Source organism: Podarcis liolepis (assembly GCF_965112155.1).
Source record: "Podarcis liolepis genome assembly, chromosome: 17".
NCBI lineage: Eukaryota > Metazoa > Chordata > Lepidosauria > Squamata > Lacertidae > Podarcis > Podarcis liolepis.
In genome coordinates, this window is record NC_139571.1 from 10,019,151 (window position 1) to 10,036,646 (window position 17,496).

The following is a 17,496-nucleotide window of genomic DNA, read 5'->3' on the forward strand; positions in this document are numbered from 1 at the left end:
GCTGACCTTTAAAGCCCTAAACTGCCTCGGCCCAGTGTACCTGAAGGAGTGTCTCCACCGCCATCGTTCAGCCTGGACACTAAGGTCCAGTTCCGAGGGCCTTCTGGAGTTCCTTCACTGAGAGAAGTGAGGTCACAGGGAACCAGGCAGAGGGCCTTCTCAGTAGTGGAACGCCCTCCCGTCAGATGTCAAGGAAATAAACAAATATCTGACTTTTAGAAGACATCTGAAGGCAGCCCTGTTTAGGGAAGTTTTTAATGTTTGATGTTTTAGCGTGTTTTTAATGTTCTGTTGGGAGCTGTCCAGAGTGGCTGGGAAAATCCAGCCAGATGGGTGGGTTATAAATAACAAATTATAATATTATTATTATTGCAAATTTGGGGATGCCAAGATTTGTGGTAACCTTTTCAGAAGTTATGGGAATCACTGGAATCTCCTGGATCAAAGGCAAGATAACTCCACAAGTATCAGATTTTAAATGTTAACTAATCTGATTTTTCACAAATAGGGTTTTTTTTTTAACTGTGCAGTTCCCACTGAAGGCAGGTTGCACCTCTACCCTGTGTATTAGACAACGATAAGCACCTCTTCAATAGGTGTCAGCTATGTGAGTTTCTCCCACCTCATCGTGCCTGTCTTTTCCCCAACAGGATGTCTCCAGCATGCCAGAGTGTCCCTTTGTACAGTACCGCACGTGCAAGAAGCGCCTGTTGCGGGCTGCTACACTCCCCAGGCTGGTGGAGTGGCTGGTGTCTGCCAATGTGGAGGGTGACCTTGGCTACGTGCCCAGCTTCCTGGCCACCTACCGGGCCTTCGCCAACCCTGCGCAGGTGCTGGATCTGCTGCTGCCACTGAGACCGGACAAGTGAGGCACAGGGGTAGGAGGTGGGTGGTTTGGGCAGGAGGAAAATGCTGGACAAGGTGTGCTCCCGATTCAGGAGCCCGGAGAAGGGCTGGTTCTTGATTCTGGCAGTGCTGCGAATTGGGGCGGGAAAAGCAATTCTAATCTGGCAGGGTATCAGAGTGATGCCCACTTTGCTTTTTGCCCTGTAGACATGTGTATACAGGGCAAATTTATTTGTTTCATGCAATTAAGTGTTCTTTGGAAAGGGGATATATAGACATGTGGGTGCAGTACGTATTATTGTCATTGAAATTCTACTCAATATTGATCCAGAGCAGAACTCCTAACGTATAGTTAGCAGAGTGAAAACTTAAACACATTGCAGGATTCCCAAAACATAGACCAGAGGCAATTGTACTTCATCCAGCAGAGCTTTACTGCTACTGAAGGCAGATGAGCATAATGGTCACAAATCCAATACATTCAGGATTGGCACTGTCCATAAGAAATCCAGTTGCAGCAGACTTGATTTACACTTACAATAACTTATATTAAGTCTTAACTTTAACACTAAGCATACTATGTACAGAACACCGCACCAGAAGGAAAGAGATAGAAAGAGAAAGTGAAAGCCAGGCTCCTTCTGGCCTCACTATTATAGTCCGCGTGACCTTGACAGCCGAGATAACAGGACCAGTTTAAGCCAGCTGTACGCAGCTTCCCTGAAGGAATAACCCAAACATCAGGAACCTTCTGCTTGTTTCTTTCACACAGAGAAGCTTCCAGAAGCCTCTTGAATTAAGTAGAATAGGAAAGATCTCTACACATCAGATCAATACTTTCTGTATTAAACTGGCAGATATAGGAAGTTCTTTCCCCCCTCAAAAAATGTTTAGGGGGTACTCTCAGTTTGACTCAAAAAACCCATCATTTTATAGTTCAATTTGGGAGAAATAAAGACAAATAAATGGACAAAAGTACAAAGATTCACAAAATTTTAGAGGTATGCGTGCCCCCAGAAAAAAAGCACTGGATATAGGAAGAAAATACAGTGGAGCCTAGGTTGTCGAATGCAATCAGTTCTGGAAGACTGTTCAACTTCCAAAACACTTGACAACTGAGGCACAATGAGCGGTCAAATAATTCAATAGAAAAAATAGAGAAACGCACCTTAGAAGCTGTTTGACTTCCGAGGCGCGTTCGAAAACGGAAGCAATTACTTCTGGGTTTTTGGCGTTCAGGTTCCGAAACTTTCGGTTTCCGAGATGCTCGAAATCCGAGGTTCTACTGTACAGGCAGTGACTGTTTCAGGTGCATCCAATATGTGTGCAGCTGAGGACGCGGGCTTCGTTCCAAACCCAGGAATGACCCCCCCAAAAAGGGGGTAGAAGGGGACAGGGGTGAAACAGGACGTTTGGGGACCATGGTGTTTCAAAAATATGTGATTTCACTTAAGTGCAAGGTGCCTTGGAATGTGGCCTCTGCGTAAAGAGGGAGTTGTCTGTAATGAGATGCCAGATGGGCAGTGAAGCTTGGTGAAGTCCGAGCAGCCTAATCTGGCAGGACGCTTAAGAAGGGGCACCCTCAGGAAGAAAGCCTGGTGAAGGCAGCATGGAATCATCGATTCGTAGAGTTGGAAGGGACCCCTGGGGTCCTCTAGTCCAACCCTCTACAGTTCAGGAATCTCAACTCAAGCATCCAGGACAGATGGCTATCCAACCTCTTCTTAAGAACCCCAAAGGAAGGAAAGTCCACCTTCCAGAGTAGTCCGTTCTGCTGTTGAACAGCAGGCAGCTTATCTGGGACAGGAGGGGTTAGGGCAGCCTTTCTCAACCTGTGGGTCCCCAGATGTTTTGGGACTACAACTCCCATCACCCCTAGCTAGCAAGACCGTGGGCCGGTCCACTGTCCCTCAGGCCATGTGGTGGACCAGACTATATGGGGGGGGGGGGATGAATGAATTCCTATGCCCCACAAATAACCCAGAGATGCAGTTTAAATAAAAGGACACATTCTACTCATGTAAAAACACACTAATTCCTGGACCGTCCGCATGCCCCCGGGCCTTAGGTTGCCTACCCCTGGATAAGAGCCTAAGCAGTTTGTGAGTACAGTGGTACCTCGGGTTACATACGCTTCAGGTTACATACGCTTCAGGTTACAGACTCCGCTAACCCAGAAATAGTACCTCGGGTAAAGAACTTTACCTTAGGATGAGAACAGAAATTGTACGCCGACGGGATTAGAGGCCCCATTAGCTAAAGTGGTACCTCAGGTTAAGAACAGTTTCAGGTTAAGAACAGTTTCAGGTTAAGAACGGACCTCCAGAACGAATTAAGTACCACTGTACGTGTGTTTGTGTATGGTTCTGCCTGACTCTGTTTCCCTTCCGGCTGCAGGGCAGTGCTGCACGTATTGGAACTCTGGCTGCAGCATCACCCGGGGGATTTCTGGGAGCCCCCCCAGCATCCCAACCTGCAGAGAACCTTGAGCTTCCTGCACCAGTCTGCTCGTGACTCCCCAGCGTGTGCTTTGGCAGAGGGGCTGTGGCAGTCCCACAAAGACGACAAGGAGGAGGAGGAGCACAGGAGGGCAGGTGCTGCTGAGGCAGAAGGTAAGGCTTTCCCCTGCATTAAACATTAAAAACTTCCCTAAACAGTGCTGCCTTCAGATGTCTTTTGAAAGTCAGATAGTTGTTTATTTCCTTGACATCAGGGTGTTTCACAGGGCGGACACCACTACCGAGAAGGCCCTCTGCCTGGTTCCCTGTAACTTCACTTCTCGCAGGGAGGGAACTGCCAGAAGGCCCTTGGAGCTGGACCTCAGTGTCCAGGCTGAACGACGGGGGTGGAGATGCTCCTTCAGGTATACAGGACCGAGGCCGTTTAGGGCTTTAAAGATCAACACCAACACTTTGAATTGTGCTCGGAAACGTACTGGGAGCCAATGCAGCTCTCTCAGGACCAGTGTTATATGGCCTCGGTGGCCGCCCCCAGTCACCATTCTAGCAGCTGCATTAGCCAGCTATCCTATATGCTGGAGCCCATGACTATTTGGTGTCGTCTTCTCTGAAGAAGGCACATGGCAGCCTGTCAAGTGTGTGGGTGTGTGGGTGTGCATGCCCAAAGCAAAACCATCCAAAAGCAAAATCAGCCCTGGGCTGCCTCTCACTGCATGTTTCCACCCTGCAACACTCACTTGGTCCAATTCAGCATCAGGACCACCATCTCCAGTTATCTGAAAATCTAAATTCTATGATGGGGGGAAAAGAAAAGAAAAAGGGGAAGAAACGGAGGCAGTGAGAGATTTTACTTTCTTGGGCTCCATGATCACTGCAGATGGTGACAGCAGTCACGAAATTAAAAGACGCCTACTTCTTGGGAGAAAAGCAATGACAAACCTAGACAGTATCTTAAAAAGCAGAGACATCACCTTGCCAACAAAGGTCCGTATAGTTAAAGCTATGGTTTTCCCAGTAGTGATGTATGGAAGTGAGAGCTGGACCATAAAGAAGGCTGATCGCCGAAGAATTGATGCTTTTGAATTATGGTGTTGGAGGAGACTCTTGAGAGTCCCATGGACTGCAAGAAGATCAAACCTATCCATTCTTAAGGAAATCAGCCCTGAGTGCTCACTGGAAGAACAGATCCTGAAGCTGAGGCTCCAATACTTTGGCCACCTCATGAGAAGAGAAGACTCCCTGGAAAAGACCCTGATGTTGGGAAAGATTGAGGGCACAAGGAGAAGGGGATGACAGAGGACAAGATGGTTGGACAGTGTTCTCGTAGCTACCAGCATGAGTTTGACCCAACTGCGGGAGGCAGTGGAAAACAGGAGTGCCTGGCATGCTCTGATCCATGGGGTCACGAAGAGTCAGACATGACTAAACAACAACAACGAAGGGTGTGAGCCTGTGACCTGGCTCAGGAACTAAGTATTTATCATTACAAAAGACTGGCCAGGCTCCTCAGGGTATCCAATCAAGTAAGCATTAACAGATAACCTGGCAGACAGAATGACTAAACAAAAACAACAGCATCAAGACTTTTAATGTGCTGTCACAAAACTGACTTTTCTAAGGGGATTGTCTGCTCTCCCTTTTTTTTACTCCAGAAGTCCAGTTTAGATTATTAAGTAGAATGCAAGCAGACTTGACCAACCAGATTCTACCATGAGCTCTCAAATCAAAGGTGTTGTAGGAACCAACCCAATCTTATCACATGTATTATTCCAAGTGGGAAAAGGCTAGTCTGTATAGACCAGGAGGAATCTGTGGGTGGACAGATGACCTGTAAGTTTAAACTTTAAACTTACTCAGCTCAAGCGGCTTCCTGTGGTGAAAATAGTGCCATTATCCACATGGTGCAAAATGAGGTAGTATCATTTTGAACGGTATACTTCACACTGCAGGTAGGAAGGGCGTTGTCCTATTTTTGAATGCTTCCTCACATAAAAAGCTCCCTGTATATAGCAAACGAGAATTGTGTCTCCGATGTGCTAGTGTATCACATGCAGAGAGGTTATTTTTACATTGGGGAACATTCAAAAATACGCTTTTCTCCTGCAGCCTGAAGCAGAGAGGTTCAGAATTCTACCACCCCCTTCTGCACAATATGTAGGTTAACAATAAACTTGGAGGCAGGCTAGTTATTCCTGGAGTAATCACAGAAAAAACGATGCGTTGGCTTTTATTTTACCAGAAAGGCACAAGGGTTAGGCAGGGAAGGGGAGAGGGGAGGTCTCTAGTTTAGCATTTTTCTTGCTGGATTAACTCATTTGGAGAAGCTATGGCTCTGCCACCATTCCCTGCTTTTCTAGATGAAGAAGGCATTTCTGGCTGCATGCTGAAGAAAATTGGTGAGAACAAGGGGAGGGTGAAGGCACCAGGCTGCAAATTTTGTCGCAGCTTTTGCTACCAATGGAATTTTGCATTCCCAAGCAGGGGTCAGCAACCTTTTTCAGCAGGGGGCCGGCCCACTGTCCCTCAGATCTTGTTGGGGGCCGGACTATATTTTTGAGGGGGGGGGGGAATGAACAAATTCCTATGCCCCACAAATAACCCAGAGATGTATTTTAAATAAAAGGACACATTCTACTCATGTAAAAACAAGCTGATTCCCAGACCGTTCGTGGGCCGGATTTAGAAGGCGATTGGGCTGGATCTGGCCCCCGGGCCTTAGTCATAGCTGTCAAGTGTCCCTTATTTGAAGGGACAGTCCCTTATTCCAGCGCCATGTCCCGCTGCTGTCCCTTATTGATGGATGTCCCTTAAATGATGTCCCTTAAATTTCAAAGGAAGCAGCTCCTCTTCCTCCCTCCCTGCCGGCCAGGGAGGAGGGAGGCTCCAACTGTGTTGCTTGGCTGTGTTGCTCACCCAATAAGAAGTCTAAGAACGACTGGAGGGTGGAGCTTGCATGCCTTGTGTGTGGCTAGTTAATGCAAGCTGAGGATGTTTTTGAATGCTGGACACCATTTTGTTGCACGTGCTGCTGCAAACTTTGCAGTGCAAAGCCAGGCCGGGGAGCCATCTTAAGTTGAGGCTGCATAGGCCTTGTGGTGCATGTGATTCAGATTCTATTCAGTTGAACCTCTGGTTACAAAGTTGGTCAGACAGTGTTCTCGAAGCTACCCAGCATGAGTTTGACCAGACGGCAGGAGGACAGGAAGACTGGAGTGCCTGGAACAGGTGGGGCTGCAGGTCCCTTATTTTGGCTGCTGGTCCCTTATTTTCAAATCTGTAAGTTGACAGCTATGGCCTTAGTTTGTCAGTTTCCTTAGGATAGTTTGCTCCATTGGGTTTTATATCTTCTGAACAACAGAAGATGTTTTATTGTGTTTTCAATATTTTGGTGAGAGTTGCCCCGAGTTGCTGGGGCAACACAGTCAGATGAGTGGCATATAAATAAAATAATAATAATAGTTATTGCTGTTGTTGTCGTCAGAATTTTCTACATGTACTGGATCATGCCTCCCCGTGATCATGTGGTATTTATAGACTTTTTGGGGAGGGGAGGGATGTTTCGTAAGCCGCATGAGATTTTGCTGCAGGTTTTGAGATCTGTCAGTGATGCACTTTCTGGCACGGGTTTGATTGTAGAAGCAAGTCAAGAAGTCACCTGGCAAGGGGATGATCTCTTTAGGGGCCCCAAGGCAGTGGCGTAGCGTGGGGGGTGCAGGGGGGGCCGGGCGCACCGGGCGCAACATCTGGGGGTTAGGGTTAGGGGGCGCAAATCCACGGGTTAGGGGGCGCAAATTACTTGCCTCGCCCCGGGTGCTGACAACCCACGCTACGCCACTGCCCCAAGGGGCACCTAAGGCTCTCTTGCAATTCTGGGGCTCAGCGCTCAGAGGATGCAAAGCTAGCCCATGATCTGTGAGCTGTCCCTGAATTCTGCATAACGTTTTAGGAGATCCTGGTGGAATGCACATTTCTTGGACTAGTGAAAGGACCTCTATGCACACAAGTGTGTGGCCCTCTTCTTCCTTCGTCAGGGTTGGGCTTGCGCACACTCACTCAGGTGGCCCTTGTCTCACTGCCCGACAGGAGGGGAACCCACAGGGATGGGGCTGCCACAGGTGATCGGAGAAGCAGCTGGGACAGGTGACTGCAAGGATACACCAGCCCTCCTGTCCTTCTCGGTGGATGAAGTAGCTGAACAGCTGACCCTGATGGATGCAGTGAGTAAGAGGGGTCAGGGATAGCAAATAGCTTTGGGAAGAAGAAAACAGCATTAATGGGGGGAGTGGTGTGGCTCTCGGGCTCTTAAGTTTTATTTCCAGGCAGGGTGGCTTTGATTTAAATCAAATCAATTTAAATCACGATTTAAATCACTAGACATTAAGAGTTGATTTAAATCATTTTTTAATGGAAAGACTCATTCTAGCTGGTACAGTCATACCTCGTTACGTCTGCTTCAAGTTACGTCCTGCGGCAACCCGGAAGTACCGGAAAGAGTTACTTCCAGGTTTTGCCACATGCGCAGAAGCGGCGAGTCGAAACCTGTGCGTGCGCAGATGCGCCGCTGCGGGTTGCGCTCTTTTCATGTTGCGAATGGGCCTCCGGAACGGATCTCGTTTGCAACCAGAGGTACCACTGTATAATCTTAATTTTTACAATCGGATGAAGGTTTCATTTTTTGAATAATAAATTTTCAGAATAGTTGTTACAGTTATATCAAAAATTACTGATTTGGTTATACTATTAGAAATACATAGACAGATGCTTTTGAAATTATTGTGAGGTTTAGTAAGTTAACAGTTTATATTTGGACAACTTTTCTTCTGTATTTTATTGGAAGGAGAAATATAATCATTTCCTTAATAACAATTTGAACTATTTATTTAACTAAAACAATAACATTATAGCATAAGTATCCATGTTTGTTAACTGATGTGGTTAAACAATTAAAAACCTTAGACTGAGTTTTAGCATGCATGAAAAACTTAAAACAAATCTTTATTTCCTGATGAATAGCCTTTGGACTGTAATGTAACTTAAATAGAAAACTATCTTTAGAAAGATTTTTCCTCCAGAAGCATTTTATTTTAAGAATCCAATTTAAATCAAGCTGTCTGTGGACAAACGCCGGCTCCCTCGGCCTGAAAGCGAGATGAGCACCGCAACTCCATAGTTGCCTTTGGCTGGACTTAACCATCCAGGGGTCATTTACCTTTACCTTTTACCCTGTATATTGTTTATGGTTCAATGGCAGAGAGTTGATTTTGAATCTTGGAGACCTGATCCAAGATCCAAAGTCCTACCCTACTTCTGCAGTGGTTGCACTGAGCAGTGGCGTAGCGTGGGTTGTCAGCACCCGGGGCAAGGGAAGTAATTTGCGCCCCCTAACCCATGGATTTGCGCCCCCTAACCCTAACCCCCAGATGTTGCGCCCGGTGCGGCCGGCCCCCCCTGCACCCCCCCACGCTACGCCACTGGCACTGAGTGGCATTGGGGTGGTCTTCTCTCTCATCCTCCCTCTCATTCTCCTTCCCCAGGAACTCTTCCGAGCAGTGTGGCCCTTCCACTGCCTGGGCTGCGTGTGGTCACAGCGAGACAAGAAGGAGAATCAGCACGTGGCTCCCAGCGTCCGAGCCACTGTGGCCCAGTTCAATGCAGTCACTAGCTGTGTCATTGCATCTGTACTGGGAGACTTGACTCTACGCTTTCCCCAGCGGGCACACCTGCTAGAGAAATGGATCGACATTGCCCAGGTAAGAGTTTCTGTGTCCAGTGAGCTAGCTGGCCTTCGTTTTCTTTGTTTCCTTAGCCCTACCACTACAGTGGTACCTTGGTTCTCAAGCTTAATCCGTTCCAGAAGTCCGTTCCAAATCCAATGTGTTCCAAAACTAAGGCGCGCTTTCCCATAGAAAGTAATGCAAAATGGATTAATCCGTTCCAGACTTTCAAAAACAATCCCTAACACAGCAATTTAACATGAATTTTACAATCTAATGAGACCATTGATCCATAAAATGAAAGCAGTAAACAATGTACTGCAGTCACACAATCAATCAATCAATCAATCAATCAGTAGCTGAACTGGGTTCTACACAGTCTCAAAAAGAAAAGCAAAGAGCTGCAAAAACTAAAACGCAAAATAAATAGCAAAAACAGACAGACCTCTGCGTAACACTCAAAATGGAAGTGTGGCACTCAAAATGAAGCACATTCAGCTTCCGAAAAAAAATTCCCAAACTGGAACCCTTACTTCCTGGTTTGCAGTGTTTGGGTTCCAAGTTGTTTGAGTACCAAGGCGTTTGAGATTCAAGGTACCACTGTATTCCTGGCAGCACACAAACCAACATATGGGATTGTACCTCCAGCCAGCTCACTGGTTCTCCACAATTTGTGAATATTTCAAAAATGGGCCTACATAATAGCTGCACAAGCCAAAGGCACAGACCCCCTCAGCTTTTCATTGCAAAAGTAACAGACATGCTGACAATGTAAACTTAAGATGATATATCAAAATATAGCCAAAACAAGTGGCATTAAAGCGAGGAACGTGAATTGATTTGAAGAATGTTTAATTATCATCTGCCTTCTAACTGATCTGTCAGTTTAATTGAATGTAAATACATGTGTACCTTATCAAAACCTCAGTACTGTGGGGGTTGAGGGTTGAGATCCCGACAAGTGCAAGATTTCTTCACTCTCTTTTACTAAATAAAAACTGCCAGCTATTGTTAGAAGATAAGGTCTTCTTTCTTCTGTATTGTGGTAATAGCCTGCACAATGGCCATGTTTTCTCTAGAGTCACAGTCCACATGTCAAAAATTGTTTGATTATCAACCAAACGAATCAAAAGCTTGCACCCGTACACAAAATGCAGCACCTGCTTTGCAGTTAAATCTTTACTCAGTCCAATCGCTGGCGTTAAATCCTACCCTTTTCTTACTGAAATATTTGTCATTTCCCCACTCCGAATTCCCCAAATGGTACGTCTGCCCTCTAGCGATGTCGGGCCCTCCGGAATTTCTCCTCGCTGCATGCCATCCTCTCTGCCCTGCAGTCTAACTCCATCTACCGACTGAAGCGGACTTGGGCTGCTGTACACAGGTGAGGTTTTCGGTGGCACCATTTTCCCCTAGAAGAAAAGCCCTGGTTAAAAGTGTGGCACTTTTTTTTCTTTAACCATCTTTATGGAAAGCTCAAAGAGTACATAATTATATGTGCACTAAACATTGTGAGACATAAATAAAAGAGAGAAAAGGAAAAAGAGGAACAAAACCCATGCAGAAGGGGAAATAAAGGCGGAGAACCCCAAAATTGTATAGTTTACAAGGTCGTTACAGTGGTACCTCGGGTTAAGTACTTAATTTGTTCCGTAGGTCCTTTCTTAACCTGAAACTGTTCTTAACCTGAAGCACCACTTTAGCTAATGGGGCCTCCCGCTGCTGCCGCGCCACCGGAGCACAATTTCTGTTCTCATCCTGAAGCAAAATTCTTAACCCGAGGTACTATTTCTGGGTTAGCGGAGTCTGTAACCTGAAGCGTATGTAACCCGAGGTACCACTGTATTGTACTTCACCAGATCTTAACCTATTACAGTATTTGTAAGAATGGATTCCAGATATCATTGAATTTGTCCATGGCAAGTCTGCATTTATATGCAGTTTGTTCATATGTTGCGAGTTTGTATAAGTCTTTAATCCAGTCATAGAAGGGAGCCACATTTTTATTTTTCCAGTTCATCAGTATCAGTCTTTTTGTTGTGGTAAGGGCACAGAGAGTCCACTCATATTGTCCTTTTGTAAGGTTCCATGTGCTGGGTATATTATTCAAGAGGATATTTGGCTCTGTAAATGTAAGGTTGTTCCGTACAGTTCTGTTGATGGTTTCAGTTACCTTCTGCCCAAAATCTTTCAATATAGGACAATGAAAAAAACATGTTTTAGAGAAGCCTTATCCCTGTTGCATCTCCAGCAGTTAGATACCTTACATAGCCCTTTTTTAAAACAAACAAGGGACACGGGCGGCGCTGTAGGTTAAACCACAGAGCCTAGGACTTGCCGATCAGAAGGTTGGCGGTTCGAATCCCCGCAACAGAGTGAGCCCCTGTTGCTCAGTCCCTGCTCCTGCCAATCTAGCAGTTCGAAAGCACAAAGTACAAGTAGATAAATAGGTACTGCTCCGGCGGGAAGGTAAACGGCGTTTACATGTGCTGCTCTGGTTCGCCAGAAGTAGCTTAGTCCTGCTGGCCACATGACCTGGAAGCTGTACGCCGGCTCCCTCGGCCAATAAAGCAAGATGAGCGCCACAACCCCAGAGTCTGCCATGACTGGACCTAATGGTCAGGGGTCCCTTTACCTTTAATGGGGTCCACTTGCTTCTCTTTGGAGAGAAACCACAGGGCTCTGGCAGGTTCAAGGATCGTCCTCAAGGAGGACTGGGGAAGAGTTTTGCCTGCGACCCCAGAGAGCTCCTGACAGTCTTTTTCTTTTCAAACAAGATTTTTACGAAAGCTTTTACATAATACAGCAGGATAAAAGAAACTACAGTGGTACCTTGGTTTGCCTATGTCTTGGTTTGCACACATTTTGGATTACAAACACATCAAATTTGGAAGTGCGTGTCCCGGTTTGCAACCTTAATTTTGGATTACAACCCATTGGGGGGGGGGGGAATTACAAACAAATTCTTTGGGGAGGTCCCATTGGCGAAAGCGCGCCTTGGGTTACAACCTGTTTTGGTTTACAAATGGACCTCAGGAAGAGATTATGGTTGTAAACCAAGGTACCAATGTACTCTAAATAAAAACCCAAACAGAGAGAGATGAGCTCCTGCCAGTCTCAGTTGGTGGTTTCAGCTGACACAAGCCCATGCTTGGAAAATTAAGCAGAATGAAATGGCCCCCCCAAGGCCAGCTGTTTTTCCGGAGTCCTACAAATTTTCTTCTCTCTCGGAGGACAGAGCTTTTTGTGCCACACAGCCTGACCTGTGCTAGTCTGTAGGGGCAGATTTAGGGCAGCATGACCGGTTCCCCCACTCGGGCCCCAAGCTAAGGGGGGGGGCACCGCAGGGCATCACAACTATGACATAGTACACATGCAAAACAGGAGACAAGAGGCGGGAGTGTCACATTTTAGCCTTGCACAGGGCGCCGCTGACATTTGAAAGACCTGCTAGCCTGCTGCCCTCTTTCCACCACAAAGGATGCTCTGTTGCAGCCACTGCTAGAAAAAGATTCAGCTTCCAGTCAGTCTTCTGGAGGTGTGTTTGTGCCACTGTCTTTGCCCTTTGCCTCAGGCTGCAAAACAGCTTGGACTGGCTGTGGCCTCTTGCACTGACCCCTGTGCCAGGGAGCTGCATAAACTGAGCCTAACTTCTCTCCCAGGGACAGCAGGGGCTCCTTCCGAAAGCTCTCACAGATCTTCTCCGAAGACAACAATTACTTGAAGTGCCGAGAAATCTTGCTGCAGGTAGCAGAACTGCGTTGTTTGAGAGGAAGAGGAGAGCAACGTTGTGTGTGTGTGTGTGTGTTTATTTATGCAGGATAATGTGCTCAGAAGGATGTACAATGGACGCTCGGGTTGTGAACGTGATCTGTGCAGGAGGCACGTTCGCAACCCGCAACGCCGTGTCTGCGCACGCACGGGTTGCGATTTGGTGCTTCTGTGCATGTGTAACCGCCAAAACCCAGAAGTAACCTGTTCTGGTACTTCCGGTTTTCGGTGGGTCCATAACCCAAAAAAATGCAACCTGAGGCGTCTGTAACCCAAGGTATAACTGTAATGTACTGTCCAGTGTTGTCAGGCTCAGGAAAGGGTTCAATAGCATAGGAGCCAACTCCTTGGGGCCAAGCTCGTCCCCCCAAAAAAAAGTATTTGTGATGTCTCTGAAGTGGGGTGGGGACTTGAGCAGGGGCGTAGCAAAGGTGGGTGCGGTCCATCCTGGGTGTCCCAGCTGAGGGGGGTGACAAAATGGTGGGCGGCACTCACCGCGGGGCCTGCAGCACGCCTAAGCTACATGTCTCTCCTGGGAGTGACGCACTGGCTTGAGCGCCCGCAGACTCCCTGCTGCCCCAAACAGTCCGCCCATTGCCTTCCCCTCAGCTGTATGGTGGCTGAGTGGAAGGAGGCAGGCAGACTCCTCAGAGGCCCTGCGGTGCCCCCGTGGGTGACTGGCCCCGCTCCCAGGCACAGGGCCCGTGCCTCCCCAGGCGCCCGATCAGCTTGCTCCGCCACTGGACTTGAGGATAGTTGCCATAATAATAATAATAATAAATTTTTATTTACATCCCACCCTCCCCAGCCAAAGCTGGGCTCAGGGCAGCTAACAACAATAAAATAATACAACATTCTAAAATCATTTCATTATAAAATTAATTCAAATCAAATTGATGGCAACCATTGGGCTAGAGTTCTGTGAAGATTGCCAAAGGAGGGAGTCAGGCTGTGCTCTGGCCAAAGGCCTGGTGGAACAGCTCTGTCTTGCAGGCCCTGCGGAAAGATGTCAAGTCCCACAGGGCCCTAGTCTCTTGTGGCAGAGCGTTCCACCAGATCAGGGCCACAGCCAAAAAAGCCCTGGCTCTGGTTGAGGCCAGCCTAACCTCTCTGTGGCCTGGGACCTCCAAGATGTTTTTGTTTGAAGACCATAAGGTCCTCTGTGGGACATACCAGGAGAGGCGGTCCCGTAGGTACGAAGGTCCTAGGCCTTATAGGGCTTTAGAGGTTAAAACCAGCACCTTAAACCTGATCCTGTACTCCACCGGGAGCCAGTGCAACTGATATAGCCATGTTGTGTTAAGTGTTACCCAGGGGCATTGTCACCATGTTTGGAGCAGGGAAAGTGTAAATGCTCTGTTCAGTGTGAGCTACAATTGCCCTGGGTGCAACCTCTTTTGGTTCAGGGGCTGCAGCAACAAGAGGCACCTGCTGAAATGCCCCAAAGCCTTTGAGTTCTTAGATTAGCCCCTGTTAGGAGGGTCAGTTCTGTACAGTTGGATCAAGGTACATCGGACATCAGTTGAGTTTATCCTGCAGCCTTTCTCTCTGTCTCTCGCAGGAAGGAGGTATACAGGGCTCCAGTGACGGATGGAACAGCACACAACCCCCAGCTGGGGCATCGCCGAAGGTGAAGCATCAGACCAGGGTAGTGGTGAGAGCCATCTTGCCCCCCCCCCCCAGCCAGCTGTCCATCCACTCCGAGGGAAATATGTGGGAATGTTCAGTGTGGCAGGAGAGGGTATATTGTTTATTGATATCCTTCCTAACTTGCACTAGCAAGTTCCTTTATGTAGCAGAGTTACATTCCCCCCTTTTTATATGCACAGCAGATAGCTGGTTGTAGGCTCATGTGAGCCTCTCACTATTACACAATTCAATCTGTCTCAGACTGAGTTGTATGTTCCTGGTAATTTCCCTTGAATCCCTCTTTAAAGAATAAAGACGCCATAATCTTATTCAAAGTCAATAAAAGAAGTTTTCTCACACCAGTTCACAGTTGGATTCCTGAAGGCAGACTTAGTTACAAATATGTACATGTGGATCTACCCCATATGGGGGAATAATCCCAGTGCTTCTGCTAGCTGAGAGCTAGCAGAGCAGTCCTAGCTAGAAGCTGGTCAAACAAAGAAGGAAGTAAAAAAAAAAAGAGGAGGTGTGCTGTGTGACTCGTCCTTTTGTTACCTGGACAGGTTAGGTCATGCCCACCTTCTATCGCATGCAAAAGGAAGGATGCTCCAGCCAGGAGGAACAGGAAGTTGCGACTGGCTGGACCAAACATTCCCTCGCATGTCTTCTCTAGCATTACAAGGAATGTTGTACTTGACTGCCTCTCATGGATCACATCCCACAAAATAAACATAAAGGGGAGGTAAGAAATACATGTTTAATGTACCTCCCTCACACTTTAGATCCTGAAAACCAGACTCTCACCAAAGAATTACTTCCACCAGAGTGTCCACACTCTCCCTCTAGTGTGAAAATACTACTTAAGATTAGTCAAAGGTATGGTTTCGAATTGGATCGGGAACTGCCTGTTGAGATTCCTGCACTGTAGGACGGTGGTGCTCAGGATCCTTTCCAAATCTACAATTCCTTGATTTTACAGTTCTATGAAAGTCTGCACATGACATGTCATCAAATATGACTTTGAAGAAGCGTGATAGAAGAGAAAGGGAAATTTTTACTTCACCTCTCACATATGCTACTTGACTGCTTTGATCTGTAGAACTGGCCGTGCTGTGTGTGCCTCATAATATTCATTATGCACCCGCAAGAAATCCGTCTTTCAGCGTGGCAGCATCTACCCTTTGGAATTCCCATTTCTCTTGGAAAACTAGAGTTGGAAGGGACCCTGAGGATCATCTATAGTCCAGCTCACTGCTATGCAGCTGTCCCAGATGGGGATCAAACCTGCAGCCTTGGCATTATCAGCACCACACTCTAACAAACAGAGCTATATCGTAATTCTGTATCCTGTACCATCTTTGTGTTTTGTTTCAGAGTGAGTGGGGATAACCCTAAAATTAGTACCTAAAAAAGACACCCCAAAAAGAACATGGTGCTCTTTTGATTTTTTTTAGCAAGAGTAGTTGTCAGCTAAAGGTTTAGCTACTCCTCCTAACATTCTCTCCTCCACAATTAGAAATATTTGAGATTTTTACATTATATCTGATAATGCACACATGTACCAATTTAGCAGTCTTCACAGAGATCTTGTTTCAGCTTTGTTTTCACACACATACACACACACACACACACACACACACAGAGAGAGAGAGAGAGAGAGAGAGAGAGAGAGATTTGCACACACCCGCTTCTTTTGAAATCCCTTTCAGTGAACTTGCTAGTGGGAAGGGAAACCTAATAAACAGTGAAAAGCACAGTATCCTTTTCCTTCATTTTGGACACCATTTGCATATTGGCATATTGGCCATATGCATAGCTGTCAACCGTCCCTTATTTGGCGGGAAAGTCCCTTATCCCAGTGCTGTGTCCCGCTGCTGTCCCTTATTGATGATGTCCCTTAAATTTCCCGGGTTTCAAAGGAAGCAGCTCCTCTCCCTCCCTCCCTGCCGGCCAGGGAGGAGGGAGGCTCCAACTGTGTTGCTTGGCTGCGTTACTCACCCAATAAGGAGTCTAAGAACGACTGGGGGGTGGAGCTTGCATGCCTTGTGCCAATCAAATTGGCCGCATTGCCTGGGGACTCGCCTTTGCTTGGCGCTTCCCAGCGGAGAGGTGACGGTGGTTTTCCTTACTGCATCCCCTTTGCCGGGTTGCTGCGCTGTGGGAACCACTGCTTGAGGTTTTGTTTGGCTGCTGGCTGGGCTTTCTGCATTTGGCTTGGAGGGGCTCAGAAGTTGAACATACCTGTGCTTGGAAAATCCCTTATTTTGGCTGCTCATCCCTTATTTTCGAGGCTGCTGGTCCCTTATTTTCCCTTATTCGAGGTCCCTTATTTTCAAATCTGTAAGTTGATACCTATGGTCATATCTTGCTAAGGAAGTGTCACCAAATGTTTTAAATTCACAAGGGAGGGTGGTGCACTGGGCAATCAAAGGGCTGAGTGCATGAGTCCCATTGTGCTTTGTTGCAGGCTCCCACCATCCCATATCTGGGCACCTTTTTAACGGACCTAATCATGCTGGACACAGCACTACCAGATTTTGTGGAGGTGAGCATCTTGGGGAAGAAGAGGTGGCATGAGAATCATAGAATCATAGAATCATAGAGTTGGAAGAGACCACAAGGGCCATCGAGTCCAACCCCCTGCCAAGCAGGAAACACCATCAGAGAACTCCTGACATATGGTTGTCAAGCCTCTGCTTAAAGACCTCCAAAGGAGGAGACTCCACCACACTCCTTGGCAGCAAATTCCACTGTCGAACAGCTCTTACTGTCAGGAAGAACATCCCTTGTCCTCTTCAGGGCGGCTGAGCATCCTCTGGCAAATGACTTCCTGTTGATCCCTGGCCATTTGGGTTGGGCAGGTGTTTCAGATCAACCCTTCAGGGTGATTCGGGGGTCACGTAACCACTGGTGGAGGAAGGGGGTGCGGTGGGGGTGGCTCTCCCCAGGTGTCATCCCTGAGGGGGGGTGACATCGCTGCACCGCCCCCCTGAGATGCTCACCACACACCCCTGCAGCACCCCCCTGGGACGCTTGCCCTGCCCCTGCGGGCAGCTAGCCCCGCTCCTGCAGGTGGT

The 17,496-nt window shown here is 47.3% G+C and overlaps 1 protein-coding gene across 5 annotated transcripts in view; it reads left to right on the forward strand.

The window, feature by feature from the left end:
• The window catches only part of RGL3 (ral guanine nucleotide dissociation stimulator like 3), a 46,416-nt gene that overhangs the window by 17,514 nt on the left and 11,406 nt on the right, over positions 1-17,496 (forward strand). For 2 of the 5 annotated variants that reach the window (XM_083482967.1, XM_083482968.1), the window contains exons 3-10: positions 651-865; positions 3,244-3,458; positions 7,389-7,522; positions 8,840-9,055; positions 10,300-10,403; positions 12,682-12,766; positions 14,352-14,420; positions 16,887-16,964. In XM_083482967.1, the coding sequence (XP_083339093.1) occupies positions 651-865; positions 3,244-3,458; positions 7,389-7,522; positions 8,840-9,055; positions 10,300-10,403; positions 12,682-12,766; positions 14,352-14,420; positions 16,887-16,964 (1,116 nt within the window). Of the gene's footprint in view, positions 1-650; positions 866-3,243; positions 3,459-7,388; positions 7,523-8,839; positions 9,056-10,299; positions 10,404-12,681; positions 12,767-14,351; positions 14,421-16,886; positions 16,965-17,496 lie in introns of those variants that run through there. The other 3 variants (XM_083482969.1, XM_083482971.1, XM_083482970.1) reach the window with 3 other exon arrangements.